This window comes from Camelus dromedarius, chromosome 31 (genome assembly GCF_036321535.1).
Source record: "Camelus dromedarius isolate mCamDro1 chromosome 31, mCamDro1.pat, whole genome shotgun sequence".
Taxonomy (NCBI): Eukaryota; Metazoa; Chordata; class Mammalia; order Artiodactyla; family Camelidae; genus Camelus; species Camelus dromedarius.
In genome coordinates, this window is record NC_087466.1 from 10,687,840 (window position 1) to 10,712,310 (window position 24,471).

Below are 24,471 nucleotides of genomic sequence, written 5' to 3' on the forward strand. Positions count from 1 at the left end.
CAGAGAGGGCAAGCCACTAGCCCAAGATCACAAAGCTAGTAAGTGGTGGAGCCTGGATTTGAACCCAAGAAGTCTAGGCTCTTCACTACCCTGCTAGAGGTTGTCTACTTTTACTTTTTGTTTTTCAAGAGTCCAGAAATTCCGATTTTCATGTGAAATCACCAGGTTTTCAAATACTGCCAATGAAGTCACGAAGTGGCTATTTAATATAGTGTGAGGTCTGAACCAAACACAGCTGAGGACCATCAGCTTCGGACCCTTCTCCTCAAAGAAACAGGCAAATACCATAGAAGGAGCTTTTACTGGGGTTGCTCAGAGTGGGAGTCAGTCTAGGGAAGGAAGTGGCCAAGCCGGGCAGCTACAGGGAATCCTGCGGAGGAACCAGTGTGGTCAGGGAGAGAGGGAGGCGGGTTGGAGGGACTCAAGCTGGGGGCGGGGCTGCCCGTGACCTCCACCCACCCCGCCCCGCCCCGCCCCACCCCCGCCCTCCAGGTGCTGAGGCTGCTCATCACCGCCTGGGAGCGGAGACTCATCTTCACCATCGGCACATCCAACACGACCGGCGAGTCGGACACCGTGGTGTGGAACGAGATCCACCACAAGACGGAGTTTGGATCCAACCTCACGGGCCATGGCTACCCGGACGCTAGCTACCTAGACAACGTGCTGGCCGAGCTCACAGCCCAGGGTGTGTCTGAGGCCGTGGCCAAGGCCTGAGGCCCGAGGCTGCCCACTCTCCCTCCTGCTTTGCCCCTGGTCCGCCACATGCCTTCCTGCGCCAGGTGTGCCCTGGCAGCCCGGGCTCAGGTCTGGGGAGGAGCCTGTGGGAGGGGCCAGAAGCGATCCGGGGATTTGGCTGGTGGCAGTTGGGATGATGGGAGGATGGCGGGCCCGCGGGCTCTGACCAACTGCTCCCCAAGAGGGTCGCCAGAGTGTACCGGAAACCACAGCAACCTCCCTATCAGAAAGACAGAGCCCCACTCCCTCACACAAACACAGGTGTCCTGTTGAACACATGCACGCACACCCACGTGCCTCTACTTATCCCCAGAGTGGGGGGAGAGATGGAGAGACCCCTGTGATACTCCCATGTGGATTCCCATCTTTGTCAGCTGTACAGGCTTGTCTGCAAGCAGGACGACTCAGGTCCGGCACTTGGGGGCCTGGTGGGGCTCCAGCAGGGGACAGAGGGCCACTTGGGGGGGGACAGATAGCCTCCCTCTATCTCTGCCACCCACTGACAGGCAATTGTGGGCCCACGAAGGGAAAGCCTCCAGATTATTCAGCAGTTTTGCAAAGGGGCGGGCAGACAGAGGGACTAGAAGAATCTTATTTTGTGCTTGTGTCTCTTCATCCTTCTGGGACCCTGACCACCTCCTTCTCCCCTCCCATCCCCAGGCCTTATGTCTGTACCTGATAAAGGCACTGTTTTCCTTTCCTCCCCACCCAAGTCCCTACCAACAACAAGATCAAAAGGCTGGAGGAGCTTCTGGCTTCAGGAGCGAGACGAGGAGGCCTACCTTAGGCCAGCAGGTTTAAAAAGCAGACTGGACAGCAAAGAGTCCATTTCCCTTTCCTTGGGAGTGGGCAGTGGGGTGGCTGATAGTCTCGGCCAACCAGGGGCCTGTTGCCCAGGCAACTCACCAGCTCCGCCTCTGTTGATTGGCTGCCATGGTGGAAGTCAGCCAAGATTTAAAGGGACGCCAGTGATTGCTCTTTTGAAAATCTACCAGTCCCACTGTGGGTGGAGAAATAAACGCTTTCTCCTCCTCAGCTGGGTCTTTTCCTGTCAAGAAGGGGGCGTGGGTGGCTCTTTCTGAGGGTCTCTGGTCCATCCGAAGGGGGAGCTTGCAACAAAATGTTGACCCAGGACCATTACCCCATCAGCACTGGGCAGCTGGAGGTGGAGGGTCTCCACACTTTTCTTGTCCTGGGTCAGGCAGGGGGTGTGATGGTGGTAGAGGCAGACCCTCCCAGTGCTAGTCCTCAAGAGGGCAGAGGGGAAAGTTTCGTTCTCAGGCACAAGTGCAAAGCAGTGCACACGGCTGCTCCCTGGTACAATTACTAGGAATAAGGAACTCGGGCTGGGAGCTGAGAGTCTCCAAGAAAATATGGAGGAGCTGGGGGATGCCATCATTAGCTCCTCCGAACCCCCCAGCCCTTGCCCTCAGGGAGGAGGAGCAGGTTCTGCCCAAGGAGAGATAGGGACATATCCCAGGATCGGCAGCATGCCTCCTGTCAGCCTCTGCAACATCCCAGGATGCTGGGTTGCTGCGGTGGATGCTGAGGCTCCACGCGACCCCTGCTGGCCACTTGCAGTATAGCACTGTATCTTTCCTGGTCCAAGTCACACCTCCTCACTCACTCCCAACAACCCCCTAAAACCCAAACCCAGCCAGATAGGCTTTGGTTTCTGTCCTACCCTCTAGTCACATAAAATTGGAAATGAGTCCTTGGAGACCCTTCCAATTCCACTAGTTAGGTGTTCCAAAACAGTTTACCTTGTGATTCATCCTCAAACAAAATCTCACCTCAAACACTAATATATAAAATCACCGTGACCCTCAAATCTCATACGCATCCACATCACCTGTGAAAATTGTCAAAAATCCTGATTCCTGCCCTCACACTCCCTCAGATTCTGACTCAATAGATCTGGGTGGGTCCCAGGAATCTACATTCCTGGCAGACAAACCAGACTGAGACCACAGTCTGAGAAACCCCTCCCTGGCACCCAGGCTACCTCCATGGAACCCAGTTTGAAAACCACACATCTAGACTCACTCCCTCCTCATTTTTTTTTTACAGGATAAACTGAGGCTCAAAGAGAGGGAAAGAGCCTGGCCCGAGGTCTCCCAGGCTCCACGGGTCTGAGTCTGGGCTCTCAGCCTGTTATTCCTATGGGCATCTGATTCTGGAAGCTTGTGGTTAGGACTCTCAGCCAAGGACAGGGTTCAGGAGGATCACTGAGGTCACATGGATTGGCAGACATGAAAACAGGAAGGGCTGAGCCCGTTTAGTGCCTGTCTGGGGCCACATGTGTATTAGGGATTCAGGTACAGCTGTATCCAGCAGCTCAGGGCCAGACTGACCTGGTCAGTGTGGGTAGAGGCCAGTACAGTGAAGTAAAGACCTCAGGCTTAGCCAAGTGAGTCAGATTCCTTATTCCATCTACTCCAGTCTGCCTCAACCCAGAGGGTGAGACTCATTCAGTACAAGGCTGGTCCCCTGCCAGAGGGCTTCAATGCCCTGCATTCCAGGCTTAGGACACATGGGACTAGGATATTTCCAGAAGCCTGCGAGCCACAGCATCAGTGAGGCACAGGACAGCCATGAGGAGACTCCTGGGATGGGGATGCCGGGAAGGGCCCACCAGCTCCTTACTCCTCCTTCTGGGCTCACTCTGGCATCTCCTCAGGGTCTGAGGCACCCCAGGGCCACCTTCCCCTGCTCCTTCTGCTGGAACACCTCATGGGCTTGATCCAGGTCTGCGAGCACCTCCAGCAGGCGGGCGGCGGCCTCTCTCTGCCCAGCCAGGGCATCAGGACAGGCCCCTGGGAGGGAGACAAGGAGCCCGCAGCAGCTCAGCCAGACCAGGGCAGGCTGCTGTCATCCAGATCCAGCAGCTTCTCAGGCTCCAGATGCACCGGGTGCCCTGAGAATCCTAAGACGTACCAGAGCCCCCCTCCCACTCCCAACACCACCCTCTGTGGACTGGAAACAGGAGAGCGGGGGTGGAGAGGACAAATTGTGGGAGGTACCAGAGGGGCAAAGAAATGGGACCTCTTTATCCCCCTACCTTCCGTGGCACTGGAGCCCCTCTCTGGGTCTGCCTCCGGAGTTGCATCCATGTTGGAATCCTCCAGGAATTTCATCCTGGAAGTTAAGAGGGGGGAGAACCAGGCTGCTCCCTGAGTCCCAATCCTGGTCTCTAACCCAGAAATTCCACTCTTTCCACAAGACAATTCAGGTTTCCAGTAAATCAGCACCATCACCATCATCACAGTAAGCATGTGTAGAATGCCAGATGCTATTGAACCCCTTTACATGTATAAACTCATTTAATTAGCACAAAACACTTAGGTAGGTACTTACCATTTGCTCCATTATACAGATGATCACTGAGACACAGAGAGGTTAAGTAACTTGCTTAAGGTTGCACAGCGTAATAATAATTGTTACCCTTTACTGAAAGCTAACTATGCAGCCAGGCACCTAAAAGTGCTTTACCTGTATTAGCTTATTTGGTCCTCAGGACAACCCCATGGGTAGGTACTATTGTTATCCTCATTTTCCAGATGAGGAAACTGAGATACAGAGAAGGTAAGCAACTAGCCCAGGATCACACAGCCAGTGAGTACCCAGCCCAGTGACTTGAAGCCAGGCAGGCCAGTTTCAGAACCCATGCTACGAGGTGGAACACATCTCCATCGCTGAATTACAGCGATCCTGAGGCCAGCCAGGAAGTGGAAGGGACACATTCAAGGTCCATGCCTGTGTCTCTGGAGTCCCAGGTATCAAAAGACCCCAAGATCCAGTTCCACATCAGGGCCCACCCAAGGATGCTTCCCAGCCCTCCCCTGGTGCCTGGACCCCCGGGAAGTTCATTAGATGCACGTGGAAAGAATGATCACATGATCATGGGGAGGTCACATTGGGCGGCTGCCCCAGCTGGTTATAGTGAAGTAGGCTGGGAGTGGGTACCCACCTGAGCTGGTCCCGCCCGAGGAGCAGCTGCCGATATACCATCTGAGTCTCAGCATCGGGATCCAGCGGGTCACTCCAGTCCCCCAGGGTGACAGCCGAGTGTGTGCGGCTGCAACCGGCAGCTGAGGGGGGCCCAGCGTCATCAGTAACTTCCCATTCCCCTTCCAGAAGCCCTCATGGCCAGGCCGTTACCAAGCCCTGCCCCTTCTGCCTCTAAAATTACTTTTCAAACCTACCACTTCCTTCAAGCCCCACTGCCTCCACCTCGCACGGAGCAGTAACCTCACTTCTCCCTGAGGCCGTCCCACTTTCTAGGCTCCAGCCACACAGACTTCTTCAATCCTTCAGCCTACTTTTGCTCTGCCTCAAACACTCTCCCTTCCTCCGGCCCTTTCTCCAACTTCTCTACTTAGCCCTCACTCTTCTCAGGGCACATTTAAGCAGCACCTCCTCCAGGAAGCCCTCCTTGCTGTCCTAGGCTAGGCCCTCCTGGAGTTGGGTCTAAGACAGTTTCTGGAGTCTCAAAAGCCTCATCTTGGCACTTGTAACACTGTATTATGATTGTCTGGTTATTCACTTGTCCTCCTTGAGAGCAAGCCTGGTGTCCCTGCACCACTAGACGCCAGGCATTTAGTGGGTGCTTAAAAGATAACACCTCACACCTAGTGAGCCCTGTGTGCCAGGCAGTGTTCTCATCGCTTTGCATATATCAACTCATTTAATCCTCACAGCAACCATACAAGGAAGCAACTTTATCAACTCCACTTCACACTTGAGACTAAGGCAGAGAGAGGTTAAATAACTTGCCCAAGGTTGCACCGCCAGCCCAGGTGGAGGTGGGACGCCCTCTTGATTGATAAGCGTGGAGGGCGGAGCCTGAGTCCGCCCCACCCCCTCACCTGAGCGCTCGGCCTGGAGGCAGCAGGTCCAGCGGGCGCTGCGGAAGGCGCCCGGGTGGCAGGTGGCCAGCTTGTCCGGGTTGCGGGCGCTGGCTTTGCGCAGGGCCGACAGCCATTGGTTGAGCTCGTTCACATTCTGCAGGGAGTTGGAGGGTGGTCAGAGGTGGGGCGAAACCAAAGGCCCTCCCTCCTGTCCTCCTCCATCCTGGCAGCCCCTCACCTTGCACTGGAGATAGGTGGTGTGCGGCGCCCCCGCGCCGTCCTGCGTCACCATCTGCATCACGTACGGCAGCTGGAAGGCGCCCTCGTCCACGCACTCCACCGCGCGGATGTGCGACACCGGGATGGAGGTGCGCATCTGTCAGAGAGGACTGTCGCTGCAGGGCGGGCTGGGGACTGGGACCGGTTGGGGGGGGGCTGGGCAGCTTTCCTATAGGTGAGTGCATCAGGTGGTGTTCCCCGCGTGGGGGCATTCAACCCTGTGCGTCTGTGCTACGTGCATGTACACTTGGCAGTTCCATGAATCCCGCAGTCCTCACACACACACCCCCCCCCACCCCGCGCTCTCTAAGTGACAGCTTCCCTGGGAATCAGTTTCCATCACCATCATCATCATCATCATCACCACCACCACCATCACGGATATGTCACTTGGGATGTCATTTTATACACTTATCAATCTATTTCATCATCACAGCAAATTTCTCAGGCCAGGTCTATTAATACTTCCTAATTTACAGATGAGGAAACTGAGGCACAAGAGGGTCAAGGACCCTCCGACGTCACTCAGCTGTTGAAGCCAGACTTGGAACCCAGGGAGTTAAAGTCTAGAATCTACACTCTGCTGATAAATTGGAAAGAGTCAGAGTGTGAGCCCCCTCTCTAGTGTTAGCTATTATTTTTCTTGGCTGTGCAGATGCAGAAATGGGTAGATTCCAGTGTGTGTCTCAGTTTGTGCTGGACTTGAATGGCAGCCCCGTGAGAGCAGGGATTTTATGTTTTGTTTATTGCTGTATCCTCCAGTGCCTAGAACACTGCATGGTACATAGTAGGTGCTCAGTTAATGCCTGATGAATGAAGGAATGAATGAATGAATGCCAGGGTGTGTGCGCTGATACAGCATGTACCCCTGGGTAAGCAGATCCAATTTTATATGAGTCTGTATAGAATGTGGGCAGAGGCCCAGGTGGGAACATCTGAAGGTGGTTAAGCATTGTCCATGCCTGTGCGTGTCCACATCTGGGAGGGCGCGTCCTGAAGGACCTTTGATGGTATGTGTCCTGTGCCCACGCTGACCTAAAGGTGTGAGCAGAGCCTGGCCTGAGAGTTTGGACTTGCTAAGTTGCTACGGGGCCTTGGGCAAGTCCTAGTCCCCTCCTGGATGTCAGTATCCCCCTGGGTACAAAACGTAGCTCAGTGAGGGAGGCCACCCATTGGAAACCCCGCCGCTGTGGCCAGGAGCCCCACCTGGCACTCAGGACTCTTGGAGTAGGAGAGCATCTCCCCGCTGAGCCAGAAGTACCGCTTCTTGAAGGCAAAGCGTGAGGCCAGGCCGGTGGGCTCCTCCTTGCGCTTCAGCAGGTAGCCTTCTCGAACAGTCACCGAGGGTGGGACCAGGGCCCTGGCTGGGCCCCCAGCCTCTGGGAAATGGGGATAGCAGGCTGTGAACCCTTCCCACCCGGGCCCAACCTGCTGAGGGCCTCAGGGATGAGCGTGATTCTCTGCTCCCCTAGAGTGAGGTAGAGGAACGAGGTGACCTTGGACTCCACGCCCTCCATAAGGAATAGTGTTATTGCGTAGGGGATGGCAGGGAGTTGGGGGCCCAAAGTTGGCCTTGAGGGTCGCCTTCCAACTCGAGGGATCTGCAGGCAGTGGTGCAGGCAGCCTGCAGGTGAGCCATGTCTTTTGGAGTCAGTCCAGGGAGTGCCCTGGATCTAGCCACCCTTGGAGGGTCCAGACACACGCCCCTCCCCAGCGTGGCAGGGACCCCACCATGCCAAAACCAGGGCTCCACACTGTGACAGGCTGCTCCTATGTGACTTGGATTCAACTATCTCATGACCTGGGGCCAGCACTGCGATAGACTTACTGCCCCCAACTCCTCTGCCTAAAACCGTCACGTGGCTCCATTTCACTCCAAGCGAAAGCCAGAATCCCTCCCACAGCCCCATACAACTTGCCCTCCTCACCTCTCCTTCATTCCCCGTCATTCATTCTCCTTCACTGGTCCCCTCACTGTCACTTTCCGTCTCCACCTCAGGGCCTTTGCACATGCTGTTCCCAGCCTGGAACACTTCCCCAAGGTCCTCATGGCTTGCTCCCTGTCCTCTTTTAGGTCTTTACTTTAATATCACCCTAGTGAGGCTATTCCTGGCCACCCTCTCTGAAAGTTTGACTTGCCACCCCCAGTCCAACATTTCCCTTCCCTCCTTTGTTTTTTTCTCCATAGCATTTATCACTCCCTCACACACCAGATGATTTACTAATTCATCTTGTCTCCTAGATCTTGTCTACTAGAATAAAACTTTCATGAGAGCAGGAGTTTCTTCTCTCTTGTTCACGGCTGTTCCCCCAGCACCTGGAACAGTGTCTATTACACAGTAGGCATTTAATAGACACTTGTTGATCACGTGAACGCCATGCCGCAGTCCCTGCCCACATCTCCACATTGGCTGGAATGGCCTGGAGGGCCTGAGCTCTTCTCATCTCTGAAACCTAGCACAGTGTGTGGCAGGAAATGTTGGTTGACTGACTAGCTGACCCACAGGTCCACAGTCTCAGTGCTAGGAGGGAGGGAGGGGTGGTAGAAGAGCAGGTCCCAAAGGTCCAATGGAGTGACAAGCCAGCTATGGCAGGGCCACAGGAACTCACCCTCCTTCCCATCCACGTCCACCAGCTGGTCTAGAAAGTCTCTCACACGTGAAGTACTCTGCAGCAGGAAGGGGTGCAGGGGGGCCATCCACAGCTCCTTGCCCTGGCCCAGTTGCTGGCCCAGGTTTCCGATGCTCTGCACAGCCTGAAGCAAGGGATGGTGGGACCAAGCTCACTGCAGTGTTCCCGGGGAAGGCCCCCTGTGGACCCAGAACAGCCCCAGAGTCCTGGTCCCCAAATCAGTGCTCAACGAAAGGAGAAAACTCATAGCAGTGTCTGCTTTAGACAATAGCTTTCCCTCCCAGTGGACAGGAATGGACCCCCAGCGCCCTTTCTCTGTTCCTTCTTGAACTCACCCAGGACTGCTTGATCCTCCCATGCATACTCGAGCCCATCAGAACCTCAAAATGTAGCAAAGGATTGTCTAATTCATACTAAGGTATAAATGACTACTAGCCTGCTTCCCACTCCCTCACTGGAAGGGTAGGGGTTTTGTACCAAAGAGGAAATTAGCGAAATAAATGCTGTCGCACTCGGGATGGAAAGGTAGTCTCCGAGTCTCATCTGGGTCCTCCACGGGGCTGGCCTCCCAGCTCCATCACCACCCTGCTTTTCCCTGGCTAAGAGTACCCAGGAGAGGGGCCCCACTGCCGGCACCTTGGCAAGCAGCAGCAGTGAGCGGCCGGTCTGGGGATCTGCGTGGTGGTCCCGGAGGTCAAACAGCTTCGGGGTGAGGATGGCAGGAGCAAAGAATCGCAGGAAGAGAAAGCCGCTTATGGCTAGGTACTTCACATCCTGCCGAGAGAAGCAGCAGGTGAGAGGGGCCCCCCAAACCCACTTCCCAGCTGGGGAAATGGAGGCAGGAAGGACTAGAGGTTAGTGGTACAAGGGGAAGTAGAATGGGAGATGGGTCAGAAGGCCATCCTGAGCTGCTAAGGGGGCTTTTCCCCTCTGGGCCTCAGCTTCCCCACCTGGAAAATGGAGTAATTGCACCAATCCTGTATGGTCAGATTTAGCCTCAGAGTCTGCTTTGTGCCAAGCACTGTGCTACGGGCACAGCCTTATGAAGGAGGCATTCTCGTTATTCCCATTTTACAGTTGAGGAAGCAGAAGCTCAGAGATGTCAAGTGACTTGCCCAAGGTCACACAGCTGATGAGTGAGGAGGAGACAGGATTCAAACCCAGATCTATGATTTCTGATAATGAATGGCAATAGGCCAAATACTTCTCTGTACATTTGCTTATTTAATACTCACCCTAGGAGGAACCATATGTCCATTTTACAGAGGAAGCAACTGAGTCCCAAAGAGGGAAAGTCACTTTCCTAAGGCTGCACAGCTGTAAGTGGCAGAGCTGGGATTCGAACCCAAGCAGAATCTGAACTCCCTGCTCCTCACTCAACACTAGTTACCAGGGGGCCTTGCTGAGTGTCAGGAAACTAAGCCTTAACGATCACATTTAATCCTCAAACAATGCCATGGGATAGATACTATTACCCTCATTTTCCAGATGAAGAAACTGAGGCTTGCTGGTGAACTCAGTTCAGCTGGCTCCCTTGCACACCCCCCTGGCCCAGAGTCTGACCTCTACAAACTGTAAAGGGTGGCGCCCCTCCGTGTGAGTCCCGGGCCTGGCCTGCCTGCAGGTAAGGCTGGTTCCCCCAGCTCCAGCAGAGGGGACTCAGGGAGAGCGGGTGCCTCTATCCTGGGTGCATCGGGCTCCCCCCAAACCACTCCTCACCTACCTCTCTCACCCACCGAGCTATATTTAGCCCGAGAATGTGCCGCAGTGTTTATTTAGGGGTGGTATTCACACATAAGACATAACCCTCTCTGGGTGCGGGCCAACTTCCTGGGAAACCTCGGCGTTGACATTGAGCCCTGCCGGGAGCAGGGTACCTGGAGCGGCCGGGAGGTGGGGGCAAAGGTCCCGCTCATCTGGAACCCTGAACTGCCCCCAAAGCTGCCACCCCCTCGCCCGCCACGTTTCAGGGTAATTTTAGCCTCTGGCATCAGCTCATTAACTCCCTCCTTTCATGAGAAAGAGGAACAGGTGGTGGAGAGGCAGGGAAAGGGGCTCCCTTGGGTTCCCCTGACCCCATCCGCCCTCGTGGGCCTGAGAAAGTCCACCCTGCCTGTGGCCTCTGTGCACTGTGGGGGCTGAGAACTGGGGACGCTCGAGTGTCACTGATCTTGGCTCTTCCCACAAGGGCCAGGCTGTTCAGGGAGCTGGCCTCTGGCTTCCCTCCCCTCCTCCCTGCCTGGGCTGTGTCCCACTTAGCACCTCCGCAGCAACCCAGGCAAGAGCCGGGCAGAGTGGAGCGTAAATCAGCCTCGTCCCAGTTTGCAGCCAGAAGCTCACTCCTCAGTGGGGGGTGAGGGAGAAGGCAGAGATCCCCGCTGGGAGTCTGGGGGCCTAACTTTGAGTCTGCAACTCTTGGCCAAACTGCTTCACCTCTCTGAGCCTCAGTTTCCCCACCTGTAAGCAGGAAGTGGCATAAATCAAGACCACTTAACCCACGCTCTAGGGGTTGGGCCATTACATCTCCAAGATTTAGTAACTTATAGATCTTTCTGCAAGGTGAGCCCCAAGCCTGCACTTCTGTTATGTCAGCGCGATGTAAGAGCTAGCCTCACTTGATGTCATTTGTAAACAAGGACAATGACAGCCACCTCAGAAGGCACACTGAACGTTAAACCAGGGGACCTCAAACTGGTCACCCACCGGCCAGTCCAGCCTCAAGCGTGATGGGCTCAGAGTACTGTTTTGTTGTTGTTATTGTTAGGTGAATTACTGCCAAAAATTTTTAAATGAATGACCTCACATAAAATCTAGACTGTTGGATTAAAAAAAACCAAACTCTGAACTATCTGGCAACATTGGGTCCCCATTCCTACATGGTAATAACCGATTATTGACAAGCTATGGGAGCTCCACTTTGCCACAGTCCCTACCACTCCCTACTGCCCCACACCTTCACTGCTTTGTTCCTTTACCTCACCTGCAGCAACTGAGTGTTCAACTTTTGTACAGTATAGGAGAAGCACTAACACACGTGGGGATTTATTTTTAGACCTTATTTTAGGTGTCTGCTACTGAATTCTGTGTGCCAGCCATCTTTCTCTCTCTTTCTCTCAAACAGCTGGAATTTAAGAAGCACTTAACTTTGTACCAGACTCTATTATTTGGTGGTTCTGAGCAGATTCAGGAGCCTGCCTGGGTGGGCAGCTAGCCCGTCACCACCTGCTCCTAGCTATGTAATTTAATCTCTCTGGGTTTCCTTCTCTGTAAAATGAAATAATACTGGTACCCACTTCATAGGGTGGCTGTGAAGACTAGATTAGGTAATAAATACGTAAAACGAGGTCTGAACCCTATAAATAGTGTTAGCTGCTATTATCATCATCATCATCATCACCTCCCCTGGGTCCCAGATCCTGCCAGGAACACTGTCCCCACTGCTGCCAAGACCCACAGGACTTCAGTGTGGGCAGCCCAGGTTCTGTCCCACCTCTGCCTGCCTCTCCCTGTGACCCTGGACAAGCTACTGACCCTCCCCAGCCTCAGTCTCCCAATCTGTGCAGTGGGAGCATCTGGCCCACCTCGTGCTCCGCCTGGGGGAAGCGCTCCTCCACACGCTGGTGCAGCTGCTTGAAGACGAGGCGCATGGCGGCCGGGCAGCGCCCCACGGAGCCCACAATGGCATCCACGATGGGCCCCAGGTAGCCGGTCAGCAGCTCCAGGCTGGCCTCCCGCACGTGCTCCTCTGAGGACGCACCCTTGAAGGAGATTCTCCTGGGGGAGCAAGCGGAGCATCTCAACCTCAGAGCCGGGAATCTGACTGCTCAAAACCCTCCGCCGGCCCGCACTGAGCTCAGAGAGGACCCACCTTCCCACCCGATCTCCACAACCTCCCTCCTACCATCCCACTGCAGCTGCTTAAACACACAGAGCTCCGTCCCATCTTGGAGCCTTTGTACGTGCTGTTCACGTCTCCCTGCTGGGAGCCATCTCCTCCAAGAGGCTGCCCCGCTTCCATCGCTCATCATCATGGACCCTGGTTCAGTGCATTTTCAGCACAGACCTGCCAGACACACACTTCTGCCTCAGGGCCTTTGCACTTGCCATTCCCCTCTGCCCAGAACACTCTTCCAGCATATCTGTGCACGACTCCCTCCCTCAACTCCTTCAAGTCTTTGCTTCCATGTCCCCTTCCCTGTGAGGCTGCCCCTGTGATCACGCTATGGAATATCACATGCCCCTCCCCTGCTCCTGGCACTTCCCACGACCCTCCCTCATTTTATTTGCCTCCATTCCACTGACTGCCTGCAATAACCTTCTTCTTTAGTTTATTGTCTGTCTCCCCCAGGAAGAGGGATGTATGTCCATCTGTTCCCTTCAGCCAAGTGCCTGGCACATAGTTGGTGCTTAACAATTGTTTCATTGAGTGGATGATGGAATAGCACTTTTCTACCTGCAGTGATCTTGTTCCCTTCCTTCCTGTCTCCATATAGGTTTAGGATCTGTCTTGCCAACCCTCAAACTGCGAAGTCCATAGACATCAGGCTGGGGGTCCTTGGCCCTACAGTGCCCTAAACCCAACAAACTTAAGTCCTGAACTAATTATCTCTGGCACTGTATTATTTAATCCTAATGGCAACCCAATGTTAGATTAAGTAGCCTGATTGTTCCCATTTAACAGATAAGGAAACTGAGGCTCAGAAAGGTTCCCTTGCAATAGAGCAGAAATTAGAACTCAGGACTGCCAAGTCCAGTCTGCTGCAACCCTGCCCTGCTCAGGTCCCTGGACATCCCTGCTCCCTGCAGGAGCCCACGAAGTCCCGCCATCCTCACCAGGTATCCTGGGAAAAGATGTGGCCTTAAGGTTTCACAGAGGGGCTCTGCCCTTCTGCTCAGGGCCTGGGTTCAAATCCCCAGTTTGTAACTTCCCAACTGTGTAATCTTAAGCAGGTGATCTCCCTTCTCTGAAGCTCAGTTTCCTCATCTGTAAAAAAAAGAGGGTCCTGATGCCTGCCTCCTGGGTGGTAGGAAGGTGGACAGGGCCCAAAGTAAAGGAAGGAGCCTCTCCTGGCTCCACCATGGTCCCCGCTGGACTGCCCAGCAACCACCTCTGATGGCCTGGTGGGAACAAGCTGGCCCGCCCTGGCTGGAGAGGGAGAGTCCTCGAAAGCAAGGAGGAAGCCATGGAGGCATGGAATGACCCCCTGCCTGCCCTCCTCTGCCGTCCCTCTCTATCCCAGTGTCACCAAGCCTCCAGGATGCCACCTCTGCTCGCAGACACACACAAGGCCTTCCCCCAAGGGCCTCAGCCACCACGACAACAGTAACAGAAATAACTAGTACATTAGGGGTATTACTTAAACCTGGGCTTTGTGTGTGTAACTCAGTTAATCTTCATGACGATCCATCAGGTAGATGGATTCATGGGGGTTAAAGTGACTTGCCCACCAGCCTGGCAGAGCTGGGATTTGAACCCAGGGAGCTCATGTCTCAGAGTCCTGCTTGTAACCACTGCACCATGCAGCCTAAGGGGCTGGGTGCTCGCAGGTGAGGCTTAGAGGTGGGATTCGGGGCTCCTGAGCAGTCGTGCTGGAGGGAGAGGGTGCCTGACAAGGCTCCAGGCGGACAAGGGGCTATGGGAGGATTTATCCCTCAGGCTTTGCTCACCTGGTGCGGCCCAGGTCCATCCTGCAAGGGTCCAGCTCCATGTACTTCCTCTCCTCGAAGACGCGGCTAATCTCCGGCTTCAGGACCTCGTGCAGGTAGGGCATGCCCACGAGCTGGGGACAGGGGGCACCACACGGGGTGGGGCTGAGGGCAAGGCCGGGGGCGCGCCCAAGGGCTGGGGTCGGGGTGCAGCTCAGGGAGAGGCCGGCCACCAGCCACCAGCTCCCGAGCCCAGCTAGCCAGCTCCAGGGTCCGAATAAGCACCGGGAAAAGATCTCCCTTGAGGAAGCTGCCAGCAGACCCGACATGCCTCCACCTACTCACCTTCATAAACTGTTCCATTGACTTGGATGCCAGGGAGTTAGAACGGAAGAGGGTGTTGGGGTCGGCTGGGAAGACAGAGGGAAGAGTTGGCTACGATTTGGGGGGCTGGATCCACCTCACACCACCCACCCAAGGTGGTGGTGGCGTCAGGAAGCTAGGAGATCTGCAACATCAACTCTGTTCCCAGTACCAAGGCCCAGAGTGGGTAAGGGAGCTGCCCAAGGTCACACAGTTCATGAGGAGCAAAACCAGGGCCCAAACCCAAGACCACGCTCCCAGCTGGCTGGGGGTCCACAGCAACCCTGCCCCGCCCACCTCCACCCACCCAGACACAGCAGCCCTGGCCCTCTGCCTGAGGCCTCCCATTTCTCTCCCAGAGCTCCTCCAGACCCATCCTTGGGGAGTGATGCCTGGGGTCAGATAGGCAACTCACTGGTACGTGCCACCTCGCGCCGGGTGAGATAGTCCAGAAAGGGCCCAGCCAGGCCCCGGCCAAGAAAGAGCTTCACCAGCTTGGTGGCAAGCTCCTGGCGGCAGTCCCCTGAGGTCAGCTCCTCCAGGACAGCCAGGGGGCTAGCAGCATCCTCCTGAGCAGGGATAGGAGGCAGGAGAGGTGGCCTGGGGCCCTGGGACCCCAAAGCAGAAGACCCCAGGGAGGGATCCCTAAAGCGGGGGAAGGCCAGGGGCCAGATCCCCACACGCCCCCAGTGGAACCGCTGGCCCGCCGCACCCACCTCTGCCGGCCCCAGCACAGACTCCATGAGCAACTCCCGGAGTGGCTGGTAGTACTGGCTGGGGAGGACGCGGTCCTCGGTCAGGCGCACCTTCAGCCGCAGAGCACCCAGGTTCCCCCTGGCCGGGGCCAGATCACAGGTAAAGGAATATCAGTACGTACGGGCAGGTGCGGACAGCCAAGCTCAGCAGGTGTGAACACGGGTAAGAAGCATGGATATTTGCAAAGCAAGACAGGTGTGGACAGGTATCAACAAGAACGGACAGGCGCAGGCAGTGTAAACAGATGTGGCCAGTTTAGAAGGATGCAGTCAGTGTAAACAAATGCATACAGGTATGGACAGTGTGAACAGCTGTGGACAGGGGTGGAAGGACTCGAAGTTCTACACATACATCAGGTGTGAACTGACATGTTCGCAGGTGGATGGGAATAAGGTGACCTCATTTAGACACATGTAAATGCACATTGTGAAACATTCAACAGGCTTGTGTTAAATGAATGAATGAAGTGACATGTGGCACCCATGAGGCCTGGCCCACAAGCTGAAGATGGTACCAGCAGGGTTCCAGCCTGGCCTTCTCCCTCCACACCCGCATTTACCCAGCGTCCTCGTCTGCTCTGGGAAAGGGCAGAAGGTGGAACCAGCCATTGGGGGGGTTCTGCTCCAAGACCTGCGGGGGAAACTCCACCTGGGGGGGGGGCATACAGATCCTCAGCAGGGCTCTACCCGCGCACCAAAGGAGGGGAGGCATAACCCACCAGGGGCGTCATCTCCTCCCCCACCGCACCCTATCAACACAACAGCAGCCACGCTCCCTCCGCCAGTCCCAAATTCTTAGCTCCTGCCAGGACACTGAGGGCTTCCAGGGCACACTTAATTTACAGTTGAGGACACTGAGGCTCAGAGAGGTGGACTGACTTGCCCAAGGTCACAGAGCTGCTAGAGACAGCATGTCTGGACCGCGTGTATTTTCATCTCTATTTAGAGACACAATGTGCATCTATTGAAAGGCTTAAAGGTAATCCAGAAGGCCCCCGAGCCCCACCTCCCTCTCTTTAAAAGTAACAACTTTCAAGAGATATGATTCACATCCCATACAATTCACCAATTTAAAGTATGTAATTCAACAGTTTTTAGTATAATCAGAGTTGTGCAGCCATCACCACTAATTTCAGATCATTTTCTATCGGTCTGCTCCTGCCCCTTGAAAACTTATTAGTGATCATTCCCCAACCGCTATTCCCTGGCAACCACTAATCTACTTTCTGCCTCTATAAATTCACTTGTATTAGACATCTCATATAAATGAATCATATACTATGTGGGGTTTTTCCGAACTGGCTTCTGTTTCACTTAGCATTGTGTTTTCAAAATTCATCCATGTAGTAATGTGTCAGCACCTCATTCCTTTTTATGGCTGAATAATATTCCATCGTGTGGCTACACTACATTTCGGTTATTCATTCCTCTGCTGATAGACATTTGGGTTGTTTCTACTTTTGGTTATTACGAATGATGCTGCTGTGAACATCCACGTAAAAGTTTTTGTGTGGATATGTGTTTCCATTTCTCTTTGGTATACACCTAGGGGTGGAATCTTTAATCGTTTGAGGAACTGCCAGACTGTTTTCCAAAGCAGCTGCACCATTTTGCATTCCCACCAGGAAAAGCTGAGCCTCCCTCTTATTTGCTTTAATCTTGCCTCCTTTTAAAAACTGTCAGCCCTGAGTATACATCCACTACTACTAAGAGGCAAGAAAAATCACATCCATTTTATAGATGGAGAGATTGAGGTTCCAAGAGAAAGACCTTGAGCCCAGTGCTTCCAGGAGTAGGCATTAGACTCAGATTCTGGAACCAGAAACTCAAATCCTAACTCTGCCATTTCTTAGGCATATGACCTTAAGAAAGCCACTTAACCTCTCTGAACCTCAATTTCCCCATCTATAAAATGGGGACAACACCAGTCCCAGCCTCTTAGGGTGGCCATCAGGGTTACACAAATGAGGGGATGCTGGAGAAGCACTCAGCCCAGGGCCAGCACACAGTCATCCTGCATACTGGCAACTCAGAATAAGAATCTGGACCCACCCTGTGACCTTGGGCAGGTTCCTGCATAAATGCGACAATGGGACTTCATCACCCAGGTCTGGCCGGGGCACATGATGAGGCAGCCTTCACATCTACTCTTCTGAGCCCCAGGATGCCCAGCCCATCTTCCCCTTCCCCCTTGGTGGCAGTGGGGAGCCATGGACGGTGTTGAGACGGGGTGCTCACCATGCCCAAGAAGTCATTCTTGCCAACCATGTCCCAGTCCCAGAGTTCCACCCGCAGCGGGGATGGGGAGCCTGGTGTCTCCTGCAGCTCCAGCACCTCATCCCAGTGTGGGAAGCGAGTCTTCTTGATGGTCTGAGGGAGGAGGGAGTGAGAAAGAGAGAGCTAATGGGACCATTGTTGTCCCCACGTTACAGTTGGGAAAACTGAGATTCAGAGAGGTTAAATGGTTTTCCCCAGGTCACCTGATGCCCCCACTCTCCCAGCTCCACTCCACCACTTACCGAAGTCTCCAAGCTCTGGCTGCCCCAAAACACACGTGCAAATGGGTCAGAGGTGCCGGTGATGTCTCGAGGGGCCAGGTCCCTGGGGACAGATGAGGTAAGGAGTGGGGGACACAGGATACTTGAGGACCAAGACCGAAGCTGGATCTTGGAAAAGGGGCTCAGGGTAGAGCATTCAAATGCTGCTAGTTTCCAAGGCAACAAACTGCCCCATTGTAGGAACCCAGCATGGAGCATCCCTCACCAGGCCCGTCCAAACCCTTCCAAATCTTCCTGTAGACTAATGCTACCCTATGAGGACGCACTACTATGCCCCTATTTTCTAAGTAAGGAAACTGAGCCACAGAAAGGTTAATTTCGACATCGCAAAGCCCAGCAGGTGAAGGTGCAGTGGGGAGGGGGAAGGGAGCCTCAGTTTCCCTGGAGCCCCTGGATGGGGGACGAGATGCTAGGGTTCAAAGGCTGGCTCTCCCAATCATTGGCTGGGTGACACTGGGAAGTCACTTCACCTCCCTGAGCCTCAGTTTCTTCATCTGGAAAATGGGAGTAATAACAGACCAACCTTACAGGGCCAATGAGGTTAAATGAGATGATGTATGTAAAGGGCTTAGCATAGCAGCAGGCCAGTGGTAAGGGCTCAGCTCACTCATTCACTCAACAAACATTCATGCCCACAACCTGCCTCTCTCTGGTTGCGATGACAACCCAAAGTCTCAGCCCAGTCTCTCCCATCCTTCCTTCCCAAGGTCCCCCAAATCCAGGGACACTCTCCCCCCACACCTAGGGGCTGCTTGTTTCTTCCTCCTGCTCTTCTCTCACCCCTGCTCAGCATCCAAAGCTTTCTTTGGTTTCCTAGGAGCCAGCCCAGTTGCTAAGCGACAGCAATCGGTCCCTCTCTTGCTTGCAAGGATCCGGAGCAGCCTTGTGGCTGGGGAGGAGGCCATGCCCCATACTGAGTCCTTTTGCCTGTCCTCTGCCTGCCTGCTACTCCATCCAGACTTCAGGGAGCCCCAGCTGGGAATAGAAATCTGAAGGTGGTGGGAGAAGCACAGAGAGGGCAAGAAAGGGCTTTAAGGTCACACAGCAAACTAGAGATAGAGATTTCTCCCTAACCTGGGTGAGGATTGGCCTAAAAGTAAGGGTTGGAGGAGTAAGGTGTGAAAAAGAAAAGGCAGAAAAAAAAAGTAGGAGACTGGAGGGGGAAAGGAGTGGAAGTATTTAAGGAAGCAGAGTAATGGGGGAGCTAAGAAAGAAAGAGGGGGTTACAGAGTGATAAACTGGCAGGAGGAAAGCCTGGAGGGTCATCTGTGGGTTTTGTTGGTCCTCCATCTGTCTTCCTTCTGATGTTTCTTGGGACAGGATCGACCCCTCCCTCACTCCAAGCCCACAAGATTTATGTGGGTTGATCCCTCCCTCCACTCCAGGAATGGGCTTGCAACTTAGTCCAGAGTCAGTGTAATTGGTTCAGAGATGAGCATGTACCCCAGACTGAGCCAGTAAGAATTAGTCCCAGGATATTCGTTGGAAATGGTAAGAGAGAAGTTCTTTTTCAGTTGGAGCTGCCGAGTTGGTAGGATGCCAGTCTGGGACAGCTGGGGTCATATTTGCCCTCCTCTGGGGAAAGACTGTCTGAGGATGATGCTAACACAAAAGATAGCCAAGGAATCTGTGTCTACAAATTACTGAACAGATCCCTGATGTCACTGTTTGAGTACCTGGATCCAGCTATGCCTGAAGCTGCATGTCATTTTACAGACGCTTAAGCCAGTATGAACTGGGTGTCTACCACTTACGATTTGATTAATATACCTCCATGCTGATCTGTCTGGTCATCCTGAGTATCTGGCCTTTGGTTGCTGGTCATGGACCCAACAAAGATTTTGCTTGTGCTTTAACCCAAGAAACTTGCAACCTGGTGAGCTTGGACTGTTTACCTACAAAGGATCCTGATTATGAGCCCAGAAGTGTCCCAAGAGTGAGGTGGTCTCAAAGCAGCTGGGAGGATCCAGTGGATTCTTGCTCCTTCTCAGACCATCCCTCCCCCCACCTCACTCCCCTTCATGCCCATACCTGGCCTGGAGCACATGACAGCGAAGACGTCGGCCACGCACATCCTTCACCATCTGCACAGCCAGACAGATCTCACCCTGCACCTCCGCATCCGGGTCCACGCAGCTCAGGTTGATCCAGCTATCAATTCCTGGAGGGTGCAGACACTGACATTCATTAAGCACCTACCATGGTCTAGGCATTGGGTTAACTTAAAAATGCAATTAACATCAAGATGGTATTGAGTCATGGACCTCTCCTGTTAGCCTTCTGATGTACTGTAATCATCCCCACTACCAGGGAAGGAAAACGAGGCACAGTGAGGAAAGAGCTTTGCCTATGAGCCCACAGCTAGTGAACGGCAGAGCTAGGATGCTAGGATATAAATGCAGGCAGTATCGTTCTAGGGCCAGCGCCCCCGACCGTGTACTGTCACACTCTTCCCCTTGGTATATAAAGCTCTCTATCATTTAGCCCCGGCATACTTAAAAAAAATCTTGAGCATTCCCAGCTCTGAGCCTTCATTCTGGCTCTCCGCCTGAATCAGCCAAGTCGATCTCTATCTCAGTCTTAACCTCTCCCTCTCATCCCCTCCCTCTCTGTCTCTTATTTCTCTCAACACTTTGAAGATACCGTCCCACTGACTTCCCGCTTCGATTGCAGATATTGGGAAGTCATTTCAGCCGAATAATTCATCTTGTGTGAATGGTCTATCTTTTCTAAGTTTGACCATGTCTTTGTTGTGTTCTGCAGTTTCATAATATTGCGTCTAGGTAAGGATTTTTTTTTTTTAATCCTATTTTAATACAGATTGTACTTCTTCTGCTTAGGGAATCATGCCCTTCCTTGACTTCTGGGAAATTCCAGGTCATCAATTGTTTTTTTAAATCATTTCCTCTCCCCAGTTTTTTCTATTCTCTGCCTCTAGGACTCCAATTAAATGGATGTTAGACCCCTCAGTTATTTTCTATGTCTTGCACTACTCTTTTATATTTTCCTTCTCATTTCTCTGGGCTAAAGTTTAAATAATTTCTTCAGTTCTCTCTCCAAGTTCACTAATTCTGACTTCAGCTCTGAATGAATGATCTGCTGTTGAACACAGCCACTTAGTTTTTTTTTAATTTCAGCAACTGTACTTATCTCTAAAAGTTTGATTTGGTTCTTTTCCAAGTCAGTCCTTTTTTTTTTTTTTTCATATTGCTTTAATTTATTGTGGTTATTGCTAGCCCTTTCTGGTTACATTTTATTGATTTAAAATTTAAAAAAATTCTATACATCATAATTACAAAACCTGCGGTCTCTGTGAGGCTCAATCTGATGGCCATTGTTTCTGCTGACTCTTGCTCCATGGTGGCTCACTTCCTTGTGCGTGTGGTGATCTTTGTGAAGTCATGTTTGTTTGAGCTCCCTCTGTGGGAAATTTAATGTGAGGATGCTTGTCCCTGGAGAGGAGTGGTGGTTGCTTATTCTGAGATTTTTTAAGGGTCTCAGACTAATGGGGAATTCTCAGGTTCAGTAACATCTGCCTTCCCTCTAGCCCAAGATTTAGTCTCTTTGTTGACTGTGAATCTGACATTGACATTCACTTTTAGGGAAATCCTTCCTTACTCTGTTGCTTGTTGCTCACCATTTCCTGTTAGGTTTTAGCTCATGATTGGGTGAGGGATGGAGGGGAGAGAATACTGAGGGGTTTTTTTTCCTTCTTTACATGCTTCCAACAATGTATTAGGAATCCCACCTAATTGAGGATTTCACTGTTATGTGGCAGGAGGGCCCTTCTGAGGCTCTAGTGCTGCCAGGTGGGTAAGTTCCATCTCACCTCCATCTCACTGCTACCCCCAAGTCCAGGATGCCATTAGCTTTTTCTCACCTGATTACTGCAACAGACACCTAACTGATCCCCCAGCTCTACTCCTGTCCCACCTGTGATCCAATATGCATACAACAGCACAGGGATCTTCTGAAAAATGTATCTAATCGCTTCTGTCTCTCCATCCTCTGATAATACGGTTCTAATCTCTTCACTGTCTTACTTGAGGACCATCAATGACTCCCAAAGCCTCCAGAAGAAAGTCTAGACTCTGGCCTGGTACCCAGTGCCCTCTCCAATCAACCCCAACCAAGAACTCCGTCTGGCCTGGCCTATGCCTGACCTTAGAAGAGAATCCATGGAGATGTGCCTTAGTATCTTTGCCAAAACACCTTGAAGAACCAGCTCATTCCCCTACCTCCAGGAAGACTTCCTTGACCACACTAACCCTCCCTGCCCTCTTCTCCTTATCTGCTGTCATGCCAGTGATGTTCCACATACCTCTACCCCCACACTTCAGCTATGTTTAACAAATAAAAGGCATCCAAAGATGCATGGACAGTTTCATTTTTTTCTCTTCTTCCCTGTTTTATATCAATGTGTTTTATTTTTGTATCCAGTCCATAAGCTCCTTGAAACTCAGCCTTATAATTCATTAACTTAATTCTACCCCCTTGAGTAAATGATTGAGGCATATCGAGGATAGCCCAGCAGACAGGTGAAGAACACAGACATTGGAGGCAGGCACAGCCTGGTCTCGCTTCACATCTCTGCAACCTCTAGGAGAGGCAAGTCACCCCACCTCTCCAAACCTCACTTCCCATCGGATGTATTCAAGATCATTCTAGTGCATACTTCACTCTGTGTTGTAAGAACTAAATGTAAAGTGCCTGGCAAAGTCCCTGGCATATCATTAAACTGGAGTGATGATTATGATGATTAGCACATAGTAGGTTTTCAGCTAATTCCCACTGATGAAAAAATACATTATTCAACAAATGATGTCAAGACAATTAATAGTCATCTGGGGGAAAAGGTAGTAAAATTCAATCCCTACCCCATACCTTGTATCTGGGTAAGTTTCAAATAGATCAAAGACTTTAAAAAAATGGGAAAAAATTATTGCTAGAAAGAATCGTATAAAAATTTTTTTTTAATCCTAGAGTTGAGAAGGCTTTTTAAGGTATCACATAAAATCAAGAGCCAAAAAAAAACAAAAAAAAAAACCTGACTACAGAAAAGGAAACAAATTTCATACATGGAAAAAAGTATAAGCAAAATCAAAATATAAGCCACACAAAGGGAGAAAAACATATTTGCAGCTAATATGACAAAGTTAATTTTCCTCATATGTAAAGAGCTCCTACAAATCAGTAAGAAAAGGTAAACAACCCCGTGGGTGAAAAATACACATAAAATGTGAATAGGCAATAGACAAAAAAGGAAACAAAGTGACTTGTATTGTATAAAAAGGTCTTCAATTTCACTCAAAGAAATGCAAAATAACCCACACTAAAAGGCAATTTTTTAACCTATCAGATACAAGATCCAGAAGTTTGATATTTGTTGGCAAGGATACAAGGTGGGATAAGTGGTTAACTCCTCCAAGGAGGGTAACTTAACAATAACTATAATAACTATCAAAGGTGCTAATGTGGGTACTCTTGGATCCAGCAAATCCACCTCTAGAAATTTATCCTGCCAATGGATATAACTCGCATGCGTGTGACATCACGTTGTACAAAGCTATTCACTGCAGCATTGTTTGAACTAGGAAAAGACTGCAAACAACTGAAGTGCCCATCAAGGAGGAAGGAGCCAAATAAATGACAGTACATCCACACGATGCGGTGCTGAGATGTCACAAAGATCAAAGAATGGGGAAGCTCTATGAGCACCCATATGGAAAAATCTCCAAGATACATAGGGAAGTAAAAAAACAAGAAACAGAACACTGAATTTAAGAGGCTACTATTTCTATAAGCAGAGAACAAATCGCACATACTAGAGTGTTCAGAGCACAGACCCTGGAGCTAGACAACTTGGTTCAAATCCCAGCGGTCCTACTTGGTAACTTTGTGATCTTGGCCAACTGACTGAACTCCTCGTGCCTCAGTTTGTTCACTGAGTGGGCATAATACGAGTACCTACCTCAAGGGGTTATTAAGAGAATTAAGTGAATTGATACATGTAAAGCACTGAGAAAGTGTTTGGCATGTGGTAAGCACTGTATAAGCCTTTGCTGCCATTCCTGTTTGTCACTTGCTTGTATATGTTTCAAATGTCCCTAGAAAGACATACAAGAAACTGATGACACTGGGGATAAGAGGGAGAGTTTCACTGCTAATGGTACCTTTTTTTTTCTAATCGTACATTTTGAATATTGAACGATGTGCGTAAGTAAACTGCCCAATAAATGAACTGAATTAAAATTAAAAACAGGGGGCAGGGTATAGCTCAAGTGGTAGAGCGCATACTTAGCATGCATGAGGTCCTGAGTTCAATCCCCAGTACCTCCTCCAGGAATAAATCGATGAATAAACCTAAATATCTCCCCCCTCCAAAAAAAAAGATTGAAAACAGAAGTAACAACCAAAATAATTTTCCACCTAAGGCTCTGTGTTCCCTGGTGCTTCTTGCTATCCCACACCCCTTCCCTCTGCCCGGCCAGCGGATGGTACCCCTCACCCACCTTGCGGGTCAGCTGCAATGGCCTCCCTGCTCAGTGAGATCTTGCCTATGACGTCATCGTGCCTGCGGAAAGGCGGGCGGGTGAGGGTCAAAGTCAGGGACCCCTACTCTGCCCATCGAGTAGTGGGGGCAGGTATCAA

General features: G+C 51.8%; 2 protein-coding genes across 2 annotated transcripts in view; one reads left to right on the plus strand and one right to left on the minus strand.

Annotated features, from left to right (window-relative positions):
* Nucleotides 1–1,773, plus strand: part of DTX1 (deltex E3 ubiquitin ligase 1) — a 35,886-nt gene extending 34,113 nt beyond the window's left edge. Inside the window, exon 10 of the mRNA XM_064481161.1 lies at nt 493–1,773. Coding sequence (XP_064337231.1) covers nt 493–717 — 225 coding nt within the window. The 3' untranslated portion in view covers nt 718–1,773. The remainder of the gene's footprint in view (nt 1–492) is intronic.
* A 1,222-nt stretch (nt 1,774–2,995) lies between these two features.
* RASAL1 (RAS protein activator like 1) overlaps nt 2,996–24,471 on the minus strand; it is a 29,222-nt gene continuing 7,746 nt past the window's right edge. The window contains exons 4-21 of the mRNA XM_010998687.3: nt 24,333–24,394; nt 19,852–19,981; nt 17,782–17,863; nt 17,501–17,632; nt 15,823–15,911; nt 15,224–15,341; nt 14,923–15,076; nt 14,490–14,554; nt 14,166–14,278; nt 12,080–12,272; nt 9,135–9,272; nt 8,478–8,622; nt 7,074–7,246; nt 5,827–5,964; nt 5,607–5,742; nt 4,709–4,829; nt 3,800–3,876; nt 2,996–3,554 (exon numbers count right to left, since the gene is read on the minus strand). Of these exons, the coding sequence (XP_010996989.3) occupies nt 3,415–3,554; nt 3,800–3,876; nt 4,709–4,829; nt 5,607–5,742; nt 5,827–5,964; nt 7,074–7,246; nt 8,478–8,622; nt 9,135–9,272; nt 12,080–12,272; nt 14,166–14,278; nt 14,490–14,554; nt 14,923–15,076; nt 15,224–15,341; nt 15,823–15,911; nt 17,501–17,632; nt 17,782–17,863; nt 19,852–19,981; nt 24,333–24,394 (2,206 nt within the window). The 3' untranslated portion in view covers nt 2,996–3,414. The remainder of the gene's footprint in view (nt 3,555–3,799; nt 3,877–4,708; nt 4,830–5,606; nt 5,743–5,826; nt 5,965–7,073; nt 7,247–8,477; nt 8,623–9,134; nt 9,273–12,079; nt 12,273–14,165; nt 14,279–14,489; nt 14,555–14,922; nt 15,077–15,223; nt 15,342–15,822; nt 15,912–17,500; nt 17,633–17,781; nt 17,864–19,851; nt 19,982–24,332; nt 24,395–24,471) is intronic.